The following is a 19,363-nucleotide window of genomic DNA, read 5'->3' as shown; positions in this document are numbered from 1 at the left end:
GTGGGGGTAAAACACTGTTTGGGCGCATGGCAGAGCTTGGAAGGGAAGGAGCACCATTTGACTTTTTCAACGCAGAATTGGCTGGAATTGAGATCCGACGTCATGTTGCATTTGGAGAGCACCTGATGTGCCCAAACAGTGGAAACCCCCAATTCTAACTCCAACGCTAACCCCAACACACCCCTAACCCTAATCTCAGCCCTAACCCTAGCCCTAACCCTAATCTCAGCCCTAACCCTAGCCCTAACCCTAATGGGAAAATGGAAATAAATACATTTTCTTTTAATTTTATTATTTTTCCCTAACCTAAGGGGGTGATAACGGGGGTTTGATTTACTATTTATGACGGTTTTTATATTTGGCAGCTGTCACACGCTAAAAGACGCTTTTTATTGTAAAAATAGTTTTTGCATCACCACATATTGAGAGCTATAATTTTTCCATATTTTGACTCACCGAGTCATGTGAGGTCTTATTTTTTGCGGGATGAGTTGACATTTTTATTGGTACCATTTTCGGGCACGTGACATTTTTTGATCGCTTTTTATTCCGATATTTGGGACACAGAATGAACAAAAACCAGCGTTTCATGAATTTCTTTTGGGGAGTGCGTTTACACTGTTCCGCATGCGGTAAAATTGATAAAGCGCTTTTATTCTTCGGGTCAGTACGGTTACAGCGATACCTCATTTATGTCTTTTTTTATGTTTTGGCGGTTTTATGCAATGAAAACTTTTATATAAAAAATAATTATTTTTGCATCCCTTTATTCTTCGAGCTATAACTTTTTTTTTCTCTGATGACGCTGTATGATGGCTCGTTTTTTGCAGGACAAGATGACGTTTTCAGCGGTACCATGGATATTTACAGTGGGGAAAAAAAGTATTTAGTCAGTCAGCAATAGTGCAAGTTCCACCACTTAAAAAGATGAGAGGCGTCTGTAATTTACATCATAGGTAGACCTCAACTATGGGAGACAAACTGAGAAAAAAAAATCCAGAAAATCACATTGTCTGTTTTTTTTCATTTTATTTGCATATTATGGTGGAAAATAAGTATTTGGTCAGAAACAAAATTTCATCTCAATACTTTGTGATATATCCTATGTTGGCAATGACAGAGGTCAAATGTTTTCTGTAAGTCTTCACAAGGTTGCCACACACTGTTGTTGGTATGTTGGCCCATTCCTCCATGCAGATCTCCTCTAGAGCAGTGATGTTTTTGGCTTTTCGCTTGGCAACACGGACTTTCAACTCCCTCCAAAGGTTTTCTATAGGGTTGAGATCTGGAGACTGGTTAGGCCACTCCAGGACCTTGAAATGCTTCTTACGAAGCCACTCCTTCATTGCCCTGGCGGTGTGCTTTGGATCATTGTCATGTTGAAAGACCCAGCCACGTTTCATCTTCAATGCCCTTGCTGATGGAAGGAGGTTTGCACTCAAAATCTCACGATACATGCTCTCTAGCAAACTTCAGACGGGCCCGGACATGTACAGGCTTAAGCAGTGGGACACGTCTGGCACTGCAGGATCTGAGTCCATGGTGGCGTAGTGTGTTACTTATGGTAGGCCTTGTTACATTGGTCCCAGCTCTCTGCAGTTCATTCACTAGGTCCCCCCGCGTGGTTCTGGGATTTTTGCTCACCGTTCTTGTGATCATTCTGACCCCACGGGGTGGGATTTTGCGTGGAGCACCAGATCGAGGGAGATTATCAGTGGTCTTGTATGTCTTCCATTTTCTAATTATTGCTCCCACAGTTGATTTCTTCACTCCAAGCTGGTTGGCTATTGCAGATTCAGTCTTCCCAGCCTGGTGCAGGGCTACAATTTTGTTTCTGGTGTCCTTTGACAGCTCTTTGGTCTTCACCATAGCGGAGTTTGGAGTCAGACTGTTTGAGGGTGTGCACAGGTGTCTTTTTATACTGATAACAAGTTTAAACAGGTGCCATTACTACAGGTAATGAGTGGAGGAAAGAGGAGACTCTTAAAGAAGAAGTTACAGGTCTGTGAGAGCCAGAAATCTTGATTGCTAGTTTCTGACCAAATACTTATTTTCCACCATAATATGCAAATAAAATGAAAAAAAAACAGACAATGTGATTTTCTGGATTTTTTTTCTCAGTTTGTCTCCCATAGTTGAGGTCTACCTATGATGTAAATTACAGACGCCTCTCATCTTTTTAAGTGGTGGAACTTGCACTATTGCTGACTGACTAAATACTTTTTTTCCCCACTGTATATGCATCTTTTTGATCGCGCGTTATTGCACTTTTTGTTCGGCGGTATGATAATAAATCATTTTTTGCTTCGTTTTTTATTTTTATTTTTTAAGAGGTTTGCTAAAGGGGTTAACTATTGGGACAGTTTTATAGGGCAGGTCGTTACGGACGTGTCGATACCAATATGTGTACTTTTACTGTTTTTTTCTTTATTTCCAAAAAATGAATTTATTGGGGAATACAGTATTTTTTTTTTTTCTAATTTATTTAGCGATTTTTAAAAAAATATTTTTACACTTTTTTTAACGTTATTATATTGTCCCAGGTGGGACATCACTGTCCTGTGACAGATCGCTGATTTGTCACATCACAGATCACTGTGACAGATCAGTGATCTGTCACAGGCATAGACGCAGACTTCCTCATGCCTGCGCTTTGCAGGCACTGAGGAAGTCAGCTCCCTACAGGCCCCCATTCGCCATCTTGGATCCGGGGACCTGCAGGGAAAGAGACCCCCGCAGCAGCGCTGCACATTGCGCTGCGGTGGGGGGCTTAGGGAAGCACGGAGGGAGCCCCCTCCCTGCCAATGCTTTCCTTTAACCCCCGGGTACACCGCGATCGTGTTTGATCGCGGTGTTCAAGGGGTTAATGTGTCGGGGCGGTCTGTGACCGCCCCTGACACATTGTGCCGGGTGTCAGCTGTGATAATCAGCTGACACCCGGCCGCGATCAGCGGCGCTCACCACGTGGTCGCCGCTGATCACTGTGACGTACTATCCCGTCCCTGGGAATTAAGTCCCAGGGCACATGGATGGGATAGTATGTCTTATGGCATTAAGGGGTTAATTTATCTTCAGCTTTCTGCTATGAATATACACTTTGTAAATGATTATCATTACCAAACTATGCCAATAAAATTAAACTTTTCTTACACCATCATTGGAAAAAAATATCAAACAATGTCATACCTGACTTTGGGTAAGTGACTAGAAACACATCACCATCCCTAATTTCCATATGCTCGATATCATCTATGACTTCACGTGATGTAATATTGGTCTCAAAGTACATGCCTTTATGTTTAAAGGATATAGCATTCAAGGCTTCATGAAGTGCATCTTGGTCCATTGTAGCCATCTACAGATAAAAAAATATATCTTTAATATGCATTTCTCTGTAAGAGTATGTTTCCATGGCTAGGAAACGCTGAGGATTGGACGCTGCGTACAGCCGCAGCATCCAATCTGCAGCGTCCATATGTTACAGCATAGTGGAGGGGATTTCATGAAATACCATCTCCACTATGCGTTCAAAGATGCAGGTGGCTTCCCTGGGTAACCGGACATGCGGTCCATCTTTACAGACTACAGCATGCCTATTTATCCTGTGGAGACGCTCAGTCTCAGCAAGATAAATTACACAGTCTATGTATAGGATGCGGTGATTCCGCATGTGTTCAAAGAACACATGCGGAATCACCACACGTACAAAAGTCGGTAGCGCTTTGGGCGGAGCTGCGTCCAAAGTGCTGCCATTACGGCCCATGGAAACATACCCTAAAGGTAATAGTAATTAAAATAATAATTATAATAACGATCCAAATTATATTACCTTATAGGCAAATGTCTTTCTCTGTTCAGATGGAAGCAATTAAATTCTTGAGCTCAGTAGGTTATGCTTATTTATAAATGACTGATTTAACCTTTAGGCTATGTGCACACGTTGCGGATTCTGCTGTGGAATTTTCCGCGCAGATTTTGCTAAATCTGCAGGTAAAATGACCTGCGTTTTACCTGTGGATTTACTGCAGATTTACTGCAGTTTTTGTGCGGATTTCCCCTGCAGTTTTACACCTGCGGATTTCTATAATGGAGCAGATGTAAAACTGCAGCAGAACTGCACAAAAGAAGTGACATGCTGCAGTTTTAAATTCGCATCAAATGTGTGCGGAAAAATCTGCAGCATGTGCACAGCGTTTTTTGTTTTACAAAGCTTTAAATGGTACTGTACATCACTTGCAGTTCTGCAGGGCCAAATCTGCGGCAGAACTGCAGAAGAATCCGCACCGTGTGCACATACCCTTAAACTTTTTGGAACAATTTGATAGTGTTCTGCCCCTTAATTCTCAAATCGCAGACTCATTGCAGGAAGATATATTATTAATCATCTAAAATTTAAAATTACATTTTAACCTTTTCGCGCCAGAGCTTGCTTTTGCTTTTGTGCCTGGGCCAATTTTTTCAATTCTGACCAGTGTCAATTTATGAGATAATAACTCTGGAACACTTCAACGAATCCTGGTGATTCTGAGAATATTTTCTCGAGACATATTGCACTTTATGACAGTGGTAAAATTTCTTCGATATGACTTGCGTTTATTTGTGAGAAAAATGGAAATTTGGCGAAACTTTTGAAATTTTTGCAATTTTTAAACTTTTAATTTTTATGCCCTTAAATTAGAGAGTCATATCACACAAAATAGTTAATAAATAACATTTCCCACATGTCTACTTTACATTAGCACAATTTTGGAAACATATTTTTTTGTTAGGAAGCTATAAGGGTTAAAATTTTACCAGCAATTCCTCATTATAACATCAAAATTTGCAAAACCATATTTTAGGGATCACATCACTTTTGAAGTGACTTTGAGGGGCCTATATGACAGAAAATAAACAAATAAACAAAAATGACACCATTCTAAAAACTGCACCCCTCAAGGTTCTCAAAACCACATTCAAGATTCAAGTTTATTGACCCTTCAGGTGCTTCACAGGAATTTTTGGAACGTGGAAGGAAAAAAAATAAACATTTACTTTTTTTTCACAAAATGTTTTATTTAGACCTAATCTTTTTTACTTTCTCAAGGGAAACAGGAGAAAATTGACCATACATTTTGTTGAGCAATTTCTGCTGAGTACGCCAATGCCCAATATTTGGGGGAATACTAGTGTTTGGGCACACGGTAGGGCTTGGAAGGGAACAAGTGCCATTTGACTTTTTGAGTGCAAAATTTGATAGAACAATTAGCGGATGCCATGTCACGTTTGAAGAGCCCATGATGTGCCTAAACAGTGGAAACCCCCCACAAGTGACACCATTTTGGAAACTAGACCCCTCATGGAACTTATCTAGCTGTGTATTGAGCACCTTGAACCCACAGGTGCTTCACAGAAGTTTATAGCGTAGAGCCGTGGAAATAGAAAAATCTAATTTTTCCCAAATCTTTTTTAGCTCCATATTTTGCATTTTCATAAGGGTAACAGAAGAAATTGTTCCATACAATTTGTTGTGCAATTTCTCCTGAGCACATCAATACCCTATAAGTGGTTGAAAACTACTTTTGAGGCACAGTGCAAAGCTCAAAAGGGATAGGGCACCATATTACAGTGCAGGTTTTGCTGCATTGGCATGAGGGTGCCATGTCTTATTGGCAGAGCCCCTGAGGTGCCAGAACAGCAGAAACCACCATAAGTGACCCCATTTTACAAAATACACCTCTCAGTGAGTTCATCTAGGGGTACAGTGATCATATTGATACCACAAGTGTGTCACAGAATTTTATACCATTGGGCAGTGAAGAAAAAATAATTCAATTTTTGGCCATAATGCTTTTCCAGAGCCTTTGTACTAGCAGTAATGTGGAAATCCCCTATATTTCCATTAAAATATTATGAACCTTAGTGAGGACGTGGTTTTTTTGTAGAATGAGTTGAAACTTTTATTGGGAACATTTTACATAATGTTTGGGGTCACAGTTATCTGGTGCTCTATGCTAAGTACTTAGTTTGGGGCTTCCATCTAAATCTCTGAGTGAAGTGATTCACATGAAACCCCCAAGGGATCCATTCACTATCATGAGGCAGCAGAGTTACGCTGGACTGAGGTGCACAAAATAGGCTGACCGCGCTTTTATATGTGACTAAAAAGACGGACACCAAGGGATCACAGGTCTTATGGCATCCACAGTGCCTCCATCTGCCTCATTATAGGGAATCTTCCGCCTGGGGTTTCGTCTGAATCACGTATTTCAGAGATTTACACTGAAGCCCCTGTGTAAGCGCTCAGCACAGTGCGCAGGATAAATGTGCACCGAGCCTAGCCTTAGGCTGGAGTCACACACAAAGAATAAAAAAATCGGTCCCATTTTAACGGTCCGAAATCGCACAAAGTTATCTTAACCAGTGATGCGTTTTTGATGCGATTTTTCTTCATTGATGCAATTTTAATCGCATGTAAGCATCCTTTTGACATCCGTCTGGCGAGATTTTCTCGCAGGATAGCAAAATGGACATTTAATGGAGCCCAATGACAGGTTTCCCCACACAAACGAATTAATAGATATAGACACACATATATATATATATATATATATATATATATATATATATATATTTTATACATGTCATAGAGACACATTTATACATATATTTCTAATTCATACAGTTCATCAAAGCAGAATAGCCGCAGAAACATTTACCGGCTTTTGGATATTTATTCTCCTGCCCGACATGAAATGACACATGGTTTACATATAGTTAACCATTTCATTTCATGTTTTTTTGTTAGGTTTATCACCATTAATTAGATGAGTGTTTGTGGGTAAAATTATGGAGTTGTAGGGGTTAATTTAATGGTTTAATTCGTTGTATTAAATTACGGGGACTCCTGCTGACGTCACTGAGGCTGCAGGGAGTCCCCGTAATTTAATACAACGAATTAACCCCTTAAATTAACCCCTACAACTCCATAATGTTACCCACAAGCACTCATCTAATTAATAGTGATAGACATAACAAAAAAAACATGAAATTAAATGGTTAACTATATGTAAACCATGTGTCATTTCATGTCGGGCAGGAGAATAAATATCCAAAAGCCGGCAAATGTTTCTGTGGCTATGCTTTGATGAACTGTATGACTTAGAAATATATGTATAAATGTGTCTCTATGACATGTATAAAATATATATATATATATATATATATATATATATATATATATATATATATGTCTAGATCTATTCATTCTTTCTTTTTTTAACGGGTCTCTGTGATTTTACTGTATTGGAATAAAGAATTGCCGGCTTTTGCTAAAGGACACCGAGTGCGATTTAATCGCAACTCACACATCGGGTCCGTTTTTAGTCCCATTTTTTGTCGCCCCCATAGACTTGCATTGTCGAATCCGATCCGAAAATCGGTGACAATCGCATCATGCTGCGATTGTCTCGGTCAGAGGATCGGATGCGATAAAAAAATCGCATGATGGGAGCTGCCCCATAGAATAACATGGGTTCGAATGCAATGCGATTTTTTATCGCAATGCATTCGTCCGTTTTATTCGCTAGTGTGACTCCGGCCTTACTGTGATCTTTGGGAGGCAGAATGAAAAAAAATCCACAGCAGGTGAAGAATTGGTTTTATTTATTTTTTTCCGCCGCTCCTCGTGCAGTATAAGTGATTAGGCGACTTTATTCATTGGTTTGATGCGGTACCAGATTTATATCGGGTTTTTGTTTGTCTGCTGTCACACACTAAAAGAGTTTCTGCATCACTATATTTTGAGAGCTATAATTTTTTCCATATTTCTGCCGACAGAGTCCTGTGAGGTCTTGATTTTTGCGGGTCGAGCTGTCGTTTTTATGGGTACCATTTTCGGGCACATTACATTTTTTGATTACTTTCTATTACGATTTTTGGGAGACAGAATGATCAAAGACCAGGAATTCATGAATTTTTTTTTTATACCGTTCAGCGTGTGGTAAAATTGGTAAGGCTGCTTTATTCTATGGGTTAGTAGGATTACAGTGATACCACATTAATATTTTTTTTGTGTTTTGCCGGTTTTTCACAATAAAAGCTATTTTATAGAAAAAACAATTGTTTTTGCATCGCTTTATCCTGAGAGATATAACTTTTTTATTTTTGTGCTGCATGGCAGCTTATTTTTTGCGGGACAAGATGACGTTTTCATTGCTACCATTTTGATTTGACTTTTTCATCGTGTTTTATTCGACTTTTTGTTTGGCAACGTGATGAAAAAGGTTTTTGCTAGTTTTTTTTTTACGGTGTGCACTGAAGAAGTTAACAAATGTGACCGCTTTATAGGTTGTCTCGTTCCAGATGCGGTGATACCAAATATGTGTACTTTTTTGTTTTTACATATATACAGTATATTTATTCATTGTTTTATTTTTTTTTTCTTGTTTTTATTTTGTGATTTTTTTTTAAACTTTTTTTCACCATTTTTTTTTTTTTTTACTTTTTTACTTAGTCCCTGTATGGGACTTCAATTTCTATTTGTCTGATCACAGGTCTCATACAATGCAATACACATGATTGCATTATATGAGACCTATCAGTGTTACACTGTCATATTGCTTGTTAGACTCAGCTGCAGGCTGAGCCTTACAAGCCACCAAAGCTAGCAGACCCAGAAGTCATCCCGTGACCTCCGGCTCACGGGACAACGCGGGAGCCCCCGTGATGTGATCAGATCTCATCACGGAGGGTGTCGGAGAGGTTAGTATAGCAGGGGTCTCCTATTGCTATCTTCTAAATCCTGCAATTGCGACATCTAGAAGATAGCAAAGGTTTGAAATCATTGGGACCTGATCTAATCAGATCCCGATGATGTCACTTGTCAGAGCAACCGCTGTGCACAGGAATCGCAGCGCTTGCAGGACCGTGGGGGTCCTAAGCGCAGCAAGACCACCCACCATTCATAAATGTCGGCGTTGCACAGAACCCAGCAAGCTCCGACATATATCTACCATGAGTGGTCACAAAGAGGTTAAGGTAAACAATTTCTTTTAGTCAAGGGTGACAGAGCTCGGAGCTCACCGAGTATTTCCGGGGTTGCTCAGCGGGAGCTCGGGTCCCTGCTCTGCATGTTTGCCGCTCTTTAGAAAGCCAATGAACATGCAGGGATTGTCTTCCACACACTGTAATGCCGCAGCCATATTGGTTGTGGCATTACAGTGATTGAACTCAGTCACAACACAAAAAGAGGACTTAGAGATCCCCAAAAAAATTTAAAAATCACAGAGAAAAGGAAGAGATGCTTACCTGCCCAGGCCTCCAAACAAATGCAGTGGAACCGATTAAAGATGGCAGCAACACAGGTGCAGCTATACCGATGAAACAATCACTCTCAACCTACCAATCCATGGAGGGGGTGATTGTTTTGTATATTAACGCACAAAAGATAAGAGTCTGTATGCTGCATTATTAACATACAGGTGATGCAGAGCATCTGGCTTACAGCCTATTAGTAACACCCATACTTTTAGATCAAGCGGGCTGCCCAGTGCTAACCAAAATGTATCCTGTGTGAACAGAGACAACAGTTTACAGAGCCATCTAGACCCAACTGCACTCTAAAAAATAGCTAAATAAAGTGCAAAAAACCATATCAATATATGTGAGGTATTAGTTGAAATTAAGGTCAAAATATGGAAGCTCACAACACACATCAAGGGTCCCCACGTTTGCGAGTCCTATCACTAAACATCCAAAACAGAGCTCACCGACACAAAAAGAGGACTTAGAAATCCCTCCAAAATTTAAAAAAAAAAAAAAAAAAAATCACAGAAAAATGCCACATGCAGATTATTATCTTTTGTGCACTAATATAGTGTTCCCCAACTCCAGTCCTAAAGTCCCACCAACAGATCATATTTTCAGGATTTCCTTTGTATTGCACAGGTGAAGCAATTATCACCTGTGCAATACAAAGGAAATCCTGAAAACATGATCTGTTGGTGGGCCTTGAGGACTGGAGTTGGAGATCCCTGCACTAATATACCAAACAATCACCCTCTCCGTGGATTGATAGGTTGAAAGTGATTGTTTCATTGGTATTGCTGCACCTGGTTTGCTGCCATCTTTAATCAGGTCCACTGCACCCTGTTAGTGCATTTGTTTGGAGGCCTGGGCAGGTAAGCATCATTACAGTGATTGGCTGGCCGCACATCGTCATCAGGTCTATATCAGACCTGGAACAGCCATGCTTGTCACAGTCTGCTCTGGAATAAGGAAGTGTAGGGAGAGTTGCTGCTGAGCTAGGGAGAGATTTGCTTCTTACTTAGTGTGGGTATACCATATATAATATACATATCCATCGCAACTAACAGTCCTTCTGAGGACTAATAAAGCTGCATAGATATCAGTGCTAGGCAGGCAGGCAGTGTATGTGGCAGACTGCAGTGCATATAGCAAGAGGGTCAATTCCAGTTCTGTCTGCTCTTGCTATTACAGATATTTCTAGACATAACCCCAGGTATCGGGGCCAAGAATAAATTTTTAACCAGTCAGCTATTTCAAACTGTGGTTTGTCCATCACACGGATCAGAGATAAAAAGTGCGCTCAAAATTCTGCCATTTCTGGCCTCCCTTTAAATTTTGTTGCAGTGTGTTATCAAATTTATTGACACCAGTTTGCTGGCAAAAATAGTTACCTACAGGCCAGCTATTTCTAACTGTGGTTTGTTTGTCACACGGATCACATATAAGTTTGCTCCAAATTCAGCCATTTGTAGTGAACGTGAAAAATATTATCCTACATTTAAAATGGGCAAGGTGCGTGGCAAGGGACGGGGAACTGGACGTGATGGTGAAGGTGCATGCAGAGGCCGAGGCCGTGGGCAAGCTGAAATTGTGCCACAACAAACACCCACATCTTCTCGCCTGATATTCCTGTCCGAATTACTAGGGCACCGCAGCACACCATTATTGAACGCAGAGCAGTGTGAAAAGGTTGTTGGTTGGATAGTGGATAATTCTTCCAGTCACTTTGCCACTACAACCATCCATGTCTTCCACATGGTCAAGTCTCAGTAGCCGTGAGTTTGGGCCGCATATTCCGCACCATGATCCTCCTTCCTCCCACCATGCCGAGTGCCAAGAGACAACCAATCCCACACTTGAACACTCTGAAGAGCTGTTCACTTTTCTATTTATAGATTTGGGCTTCTTGCCCAGTCCACTTGAAGCGGGACAAGAGGAGATCGCATGTAGCGACACCCAAATATTTGAGCGACGGTGGGAAAGTGTCACAAGATGTGGACGATGATGAGACACAATTTCCACATAGTCAGGAGGAGGACCAGGGTGCGGAAGTGGAAGACTAGGTGGTGGATGATATAGTAACTGACTCAACCTGGCAGGAGGACATGCAGAGCGAGGACAGCAGCACACAGGGGGAGGGAGGTGTAGCACTCCAACAGGTAGGTAGAAGCAGTGTGGTGGCCGCAGACAGAAGGCAGGCAACAGTTCCCCATAACACCAAAATGACGGAAGTAATAAGTACAACTGTTATGTCTTCCCTAGTCTGGTTGTTTTTTAAAGACTCTGCCGATAACTCCAAAAAGGCCATTTGCACCACCTGCCAGGCCAGCATCAGCAGGGGTAGCAAAACTACCAGCCTGACCACAACCAGAAACATCAGGCACATGGCAGCAAAGCACCAGACTTTGTGGGCCGAACCCAAGGGTCCACGAACATTGTCTGCGGGTTGTGCGTGCAAGCCAATCCCATGTACATGGTGCATGCAAAGATGCCTCCTGCATTGCACCTGTCATTGCAAACACTCAACTAGCACCATCAACAAGCACGTCCACGTCTTTGTCCCAGCGTAGCGTTGTTTTCCATACTCCAGTCCTTCAAATGCAAGCGCAAATACGTAGCCAAAGCCCCACAGGCCACACTACTAAATTCCCACATTTCGCGACTGCTTGTGCTCGAAATGTTGCCTTTAGGCTTATGGAGACAGAAGCTTTCCGCAACCTGATGGCAGAGGTCGTCCCTCGGAACTCAGTCCCCAGCCGCCACTATTTCTCCAGCTGTGCCGTCCCCACATAACACAAGCACGTGTCCCACAACATTAGCCATGCCCTCAACAATGCAGTTACTGGGAAAGTCCACCTAACCACGGACACGTGGACAAGTGCTTGGAGGCAGGGACGGTACATCTTGCTGACGGCACACTGGGCTAACATAGTGGAAGCCGGGACACAGTTGGACCTTGGGATAGAACACATCCTCCTGAGGCCGAGGATTGCGGGACCTACATCAATCAGGGTTGTCCCCACAGTCTACAGCTCCTGCACTTCATTATCCTCCTCTTGCTCCTCCTCTTCAACCTCCATCTCTGAAATGACCACATCAGTCACAAGCTGGAAGCACTGCAGCACTGCCTCAGGAAAGCGTCAACAGGCTGTGCTAAAGCTAATATGCTTAGGTGACAAACCACACATTGCTGAAGAGTTGTAGACAGCCCTGAAAGAGGAGGCAGATCTGTGGCTGACACCGCTGAACCTACAGCCAGCCATGGTCGGGTGTGACAATGGCCAGAACCTGGTGGCAGCTCTGAGGCGAGGCGAGCTCAGACGTACCATGCCTGGCCCATGTGGTTAACTTCGTGGTTCAGGTGTTCTGTGGATCTGCTTGTGAAAGAAAGCAATCTGTGTCTATTTTAGAAAGTCAGCTACAGCTTCCTCTGCCCTTGTCATGCTTCAACAGCATTTGCATCTTACGGCTCAATGACTGTTGGGTGATGACCCACGCATTTGAACTCTACACTGCAGATTTGGAAAAGATTGGTGAGCAGAAGAGTGCAGTTGTTGACTACCAGCATCAACAATGCCGTCAGTTCAGACTTCACTCATAAGACCTCAGGGGTGGACATGGATCTCAGACATATCCTCCAAAACTTTTTAAGAGTCCACCAAGATGGTGAGCGGCGATGACGCCATAATTAGCATTACCATCCCACTTCTCTGTGTTCTGAAATGCTCGCTGCTCACAATCAAAGAGGATGCATTGCAGGTGAAGCACGATGAGATGGAGCAAGGAACCATACAGGGTGATTACACACAGCCTAGCCTCATCTCATCTCAACATGGATTGGGTGACAATGAGGAAGAGGAGAAGGAGGAAGAACATGAGCTAGTTTAATGCGCTATACACGGTACAACCTGCACAACTGTCATATTTTCTGCTCGGCATGGATAACTTGAGGACAGGGAGGAGGAGGAAGAGGAGAGCATGGTCAATCGTCCTCTTGGTGAGGACACGGAAGTCTTGCCTGGTAGCAATCTGGCACGCCTGGCTGAGTTTGTTACGCTGCCTTTCCCGTGACCCTCGCATTCTCAAAATTTTGGCAGTAATTACTGGTTGGTGACACTTCTAGACCAATGCTACAAGGATAACTTTCTATCTCTTATTCCTGAGTGTGACTGACTGTTCTAATAAACTTGCAAAATCAACAATATTCTCATGAGCCTCAGGTTTAATTATATTGTTAATTATATAGTTATTCCTGAGGTGGACAGGTCTACTACAATGGGACAGTACCAGAAGGCCCTCGTTGCAGAATTATTCAAAAAATTCACATCTGAAAATGCTGGTGGCAGAGATCACAGTTCATTGGACAACCAAGAAGTACAGGCAAGAGAGACACAACTCCAATCCAGCAGAGGCAGGGGAACACTGTCAAAGTTCTGGGAGAGTTTTCTCAGACCCTCACATTGCACAGGCCCTGAGGCGCGGGGTACTCTCACAAGGAGTGCAAAGGTTGGAAAGATGCTGAGGGAGTACCTTGTTGACCGTGCCAACATCCTCCGTGATTCCTCTGTGTCTTATAATTATTGGGTATCCAAGCTGGACACGTGGCATGAACTGGCTCTCTACGCCTTGGAAGTGATGGCCTGCCCTGTCGCTAGCGTTTTGTCAGAGCGGGTATTTTGTGCCGCTGGTGGAATTATAACTGATAAGCACATCCGCCTGTCAAATGAAAATGCACCTCTTCACATCTACACATGGTATATGCTTCCTGATTTTGGCTATTTGCTGTTGTCCACCTCCTTCTCCTCATCCTCCACCACCATATCACCAGGGTGACCGTGGTCCGTGAAGCAACACCCACATATTTTTTTAAAGGGTATTTATGATGCCCATAAAAAAAAATTGGTATACAGTATGTTCATGTACACCCCCCAGGGGTAAATGTTTGTCAGCTCATACACTTAGTGCATGGGCATTACAAGTATAGGAGACCCGCTCCTTTTTAATAGGAACTTTTTTTTATGAGGCCCTCCTCCACGTCTTCTCCAAGGGGCATTGGAGTGCCTCCAAATTTTTGGCAGCCCTTGCATCCAATGCATAGGCAAACAGTATGGAGACCCACTTCCTAATAATGGGAACATTTTTTCATGAGGCCCTCCACTACATCTCTTCAAAAGGGCCATTGGAGTGCCTCCAAATTTTTGGCAGCCCTTGCATTGACTGCATAAGCAAACAGTATGGAGACCCACTTCCTAATAATGGGAACATTGTTTTCAGGAGGCCCCCCTGCACGTCTCTTCAAAGGGGTATTGGGGAGCTTCCAAATTTTGGGTAGCCCTGACACTGCATATGCAATAACAGTATAGGAGACCCACTGTTTAATAATGGTAACAACAAAGCATAGCCGGCTGATGGCTCTCTAAGAATAGTGATGGCTGACTGCTGGCGCTTTAAGAATAGTAAAGGCTGCCTGATGGCCCTATAAAAATAGGCTTTGTGACTTTCAGAGCCCCTCCTTCATAAATGAAACAGGATGTGTCTGATGTGTCACATACCACATGTCCAAATAAGGTTGCTAAATGTTAAAATTACATTTCCCAGTGAATGCATTTGTTTTGGTTGAAAGCAATGCTAAAGTCCAAAAACGCAAAAAAAAAACGCTACATGTGAACATAGCCCAAGGTGTGGAGAAGCATTTTTGTTCTTGGTTATTTATTTCGCCTTATATACAAATCATTACCCTAGAAAGGATGTTAGTTAACATATTTCCCAGGAAAATCCATTTTGGCTTTGTTTTTGCATATTTTATTGTCAGTCTGTAAAAGTGGCGTAAGACTCTGACAATATTGTTCACAGCAGTGACCTAGTAGTCAGAAATGCTTCCAGGGGTCCTCCCCACCATGATATTCCCATGTCATTTGAGCACTGTTCCCATCGATTTCCGCAATTTCTAATCCCTCTGCAGACTGCCTTGGGGGCCGCTGGAAAAATGCTCAAGTTTCCCAAACACTTACATTGGGCTTGTTGCGCGGGTCGAGCACCTGAGCATTCCAATTTGCTCGACCCGAGCAACAAGCACCCGAGCAATTGAGTGCTCGCCCATCACTAGTACTTTGTAAAACAGCCTCTGAGGGAGTATTCAGCAAAACAGCCTCTGCGGGGGTTACTCTGCAAAGCAGCCTCTATGGGGGTGGTCTGTAAAACAGCCTCTGTTGGGGACTCCGCAAAATATCCTCCATGGGGGTAATCAGCAAAGCAGTCTATGTTGCGGTACTCTGATAAACAGCCTCTGTGGGGGTACTCAGCAAAACAGACTCTGTAGGGTTACTCTGCAAAACAGCCTCTATGGGGTCCTCTGCAAAACAGTCTCTGTGGGGGTCTTCTGCAAAATAGTCTCTGTTGAGGTAATCTGCAAATCAGCCTCTGTTGGGGTACTCTGCAAGATATCCAATTTGGGGGTACTCTGAATTCAGACAGTGTGATTACCTGCTGGCTAATCTCATTATATACAGACTGTGCAATACTCTCCTCATTCTTTGGACCCCAAAAAAGTGTAGAGCATCAAATAAGGGAAATGGCCTTGTTGCTGCTGGTGGTGTAGCTGCTGCAGGGAGAGGATTTGTTTGATCTGTTCCTGCTGCGCACACAAATGAAACACCTTCCTCTGATGCATGCAGACGACAGGACGTTCTGCATAATTTCATTGGCCGGAATACCCCAGGACGAATGGCGAGGCCAGAACAAGTAGAGGTGATTTTAGACTGGATGTCTGAGAGTGCTCCCCGTTCCTTCACTTTGTTTCCCACCTGGTCCCCTGCTGAAGGAGCACAGTTTGCACCTGAGGCATTTGTCTTCCATTGCACAGCCCTGCAAATCAGTCATGCAGCTGTCACTTCTGCTTTTTCATGACTCCGCTGGCTATGCTTCTGAGGGCCATCCACTTGGCCATGCCACACAAATGGAAGAGATTTAGTGCATTGATGCTTAACCACTTGTTTAGCTAGAGGATGAGTATGTTGGCGGGCTAGTGCACACGGTCAGCAGACTATTGCAGCACATCTCCGATAATGACGAAACTCAGGTGACAAGTGCTGTAGCTTTTGCACTGTGCAGACTAGTAAGGAGGGAAGGGGAAAGGATTAATTGGAAGATGATCGGAGCATGAGATACTACACCCCACTGGGAGTCAGGCCATCCGAATAAAATTTTGCACTCTCTTGGGTTTAAGTGATGTACAAATTTGATGGAATCAAGTCCATGTTAGAAGGGATGAAAAATTATAATGCAAAGCGACTATACAGCTCTGGCAAAAAATAAGAGACCACCACATCAAAACCCTGTCATGGGCAGCCCATTCTCCAGACCTGAACCCCATTGAAAACCTCTGGAATGTACAACCCCTGGCAAAAATTATGGAATCACCGGACTTGGATGATGTTCATTCAGCTGTTTAATTTTGTAGAAAAAAAGCAAATCATAGACATGGCACAAAACTAAAGTTATTTCAAATGGCAACTTTCTGGCTTTAAGAAACACTAAAAGAAATCAAGAACAAAAAATGTGATAGTCAGTAATGTTTACTTTTTTAAACCAAGCATAGCGGAAAAATTACAACTGAATGAACATCCTCAAAGGCAGGTGATTCCATAATTTTGTGCCAGGGGATGTAATCAAGAGGAAGATGGATAGTCACAAGCCATCAAACAAAGAAGAAATGCTTAAATTTTTGCACCAGGACCAGTGTGAAAGACTGGTGGCAAGCATGCCAAGACGCATGAAAGCTGTTTTTAAAAATCATGGTTATTCCACAAAATATTGATTTCTGAACACTTCCTGAGTGAAAACATTAATATTCTTTCTAAATGATTATGAACTTGTTTTCTTTGCATTATTTGAGTTCTGAAAGCACTGGGTTTTTTTTGTTTTTTTTTTAAATTTTGACCATTTTTCCTTTCAGAAAAAAAAAACAAAATATATTGCTTGGAAATTTGGAGACATGTTGTCAGTAGTTTATAGACTAAAAGAACAATGTACATTTTACTCAAAAATATACCTATAAAGAGAAAAATCAGACAAACTGAACATTTAAAGTGGTCTCTTTTTGCCAGAGCTGTATAATATTAGTAGATGTTTCGACCCATCCCGCAAAAAACAAAAAACAATGCATGAGAGTAATAATCATGGAACCTTAATACACAATATGCTAACGTGAAAAAAACAAAATAAACAAGTACCAGGTGATATGTGCATGCTGACAAGAGTGAAAAAAGAGATATGATGGTGTATGTAGAACTACCGTATATACTCGAATATAAGCTGAGATTTTCAGCCCAAAAAATTGGGCTGAAAGTCCCCCTCTCGTCTTATATTCGAGTCATATACAAAGGGGGTCGGAGGTGTCAGGTCATACTTACCCGTCCTGACGCTGTGTCTTGAGCCCCCAGCTTCTACCCGTGCTCTCTCTTCCTGCCTTCAGCGGTCACGTGGTGCTGCTCATTAAAACTCATGAATATGCGCATATTCATGAGTTTTAATGAGCGGCACCACGTGACCACTGAAGGCAGGAAGAGAGAGCACGGGGAGAAGCTGGGCGCTCAAGACACAGCATCAGGACGGGTACGTATAGCGATACTCACCTGTCCTGCGTCCATGGTGCTTGCTGCTGTCTGTCATTGGTCAGTGACTTCAGACAGCAGAGGGAGCGGTGATGTGTTAGTGCGCGCCGCGCCCCCTGCAGTCTGAACATCACTGACTGATGACGTGGCAGATAGCGGTGAGCAGCCATGGACGCAGGACAGGTGAGTATCTGACACCCAGCGACGGAGAGGTGAGTATGTCATTTTTTTAATTTTTACATGCAGCAGCAGCATGGGGGCAGCATATGGGGGAACAATCTATGGAGCTTCTTCTGGGGTCAGCATATAGGGGAACAATCTATGGAGCTTCTTATGGGGTCAGCATATGGGGGAATAATCTGGAGCTTCTTCTGGGAACACCATATGGGGGAATAATCTATGGAGCATTTCCCACCCTAGGCTTATACTCGAGTCAATAAGTTTTCCCAGTTTTTTGTGGCAAAATTATGGGGGTCGGCTTATACTCGGGTCGGCTTATACTCGAGTATATACGGTAGTTATATGCAGAAAAAAAATGAAGTTATAGAAAAAAATGTAAAAAATAATTTAAATATGTACATGTAAATATGTATGGTCCTACTGAGCACCATGGGTAGAGAATGTGTGTAAAGAGACATATAAAGCGGGTACGGAAAGTATTTCAACCCCTTTAAAATGTTCACTCTGTTTCATTGCAGCCATTTGGTAAATTCAAATATGTTCATTTTTTTTCTCATTAATGTACACTCTACTCCCCATCTTGACTGAAAAAACAGATGTAGACATTTTTGCAAATTTATAAAAAAAAAAATCTGAAATATCACATGGTCATAAGTATTCAGACCCTTTGCTCAGACACTCACCTTTAAGTCACAAGCTGTCCATTTCCTGGTGATCCTTCTTGGGATGGTTCTACTCCTTCATTGGAGTCCAGCTTTGCTTAATTAAACTGATAGGACTTGATGTGGAAAGGCACACACCTGTCTATATGAGACCTCACAGCTCACAGTGCATGTCAGGCCAAATGAGAATTATGAGGTCAAAGGAACTCGCCAATCAGCTCAGAGACTGAATTACGGCAAAGCACAGATCTGGCCAAGATTACAAAAGAATTTCTGCAGCAAACAAGGTTCCTAAGAGCACAGTGGCCTCCATAATCCTTAAATGGAAGAAGTTTGGGATCACCAGAAGTCTTCCTAGACCTGGCCTTCCAGCCAAACTGAGCAATCATGGGAGAAGAGCATTGGTGAGAGAGTTAAAGAAGAACCCCAAGATCACTTTGGCTGAGCTCCACAGATGCAGGAGAAAGTTGCACAAAGTCAACTATCACTGCAGCTCTCTACCAGTTAAGCCTTTATGGTAGAGTGACCCAACGGAAGCCTCTCCTCCGTGCAAGACATATGAAAGCCCGCATAGAGTTTGCTTAAAAAAAAAAAAACATGAAGGACTCCCAGACTATGAGA

General features: G+C 42.6%; 1 protein-coding gene across 2 annotated transcripts in view; it reads right to left on the bottom strand.

Annotated features, from left to right (window-relative positions):
• The window catches only part of LOC141089500 (amine sulfotransferase-like), a 108,791-nt gene that overhangs the window by 62,697 nt on the left and 26,731 nt on the right, over nucleotides 1-19,363 (bottom strand). For both annotated transcript variants that reach the window (XM_073575955.1, XM_073575956.1), the window contains one exon: nucleotides 3,187-3,355. In XM_073575955.1, the coding sequence (XP_073432056.1) occupies nucleotides 3,187-3,355 (169 nt within the window). The remainder of the gene's footprint in view (nucleotides 1-3,186; nucleotides 3,356-19,363) is intronic.

Source organism: Dendrobates tinctorius, unplaced genomic scaffold (genome assembly GCF_039654945.1).
Source record: "Dendrobates tinctorius isolate UK_male_01 unplaced genomic scaffold, ASM3965494v1 ptg000046l, whole genome shotgun sequence".
Taxonomy (NCBI): domain Eukaryota; kingdom Metazoa; phylum Chordata; class Amphibia; order Anura; family Dendrobatidae; genus Dendrobates; species Dendrobates tinctorius.
Note: the sequence above shows the minus strand (reverse complement) of the source record. Positions and strands in the feature narration are given on the sequence as shown.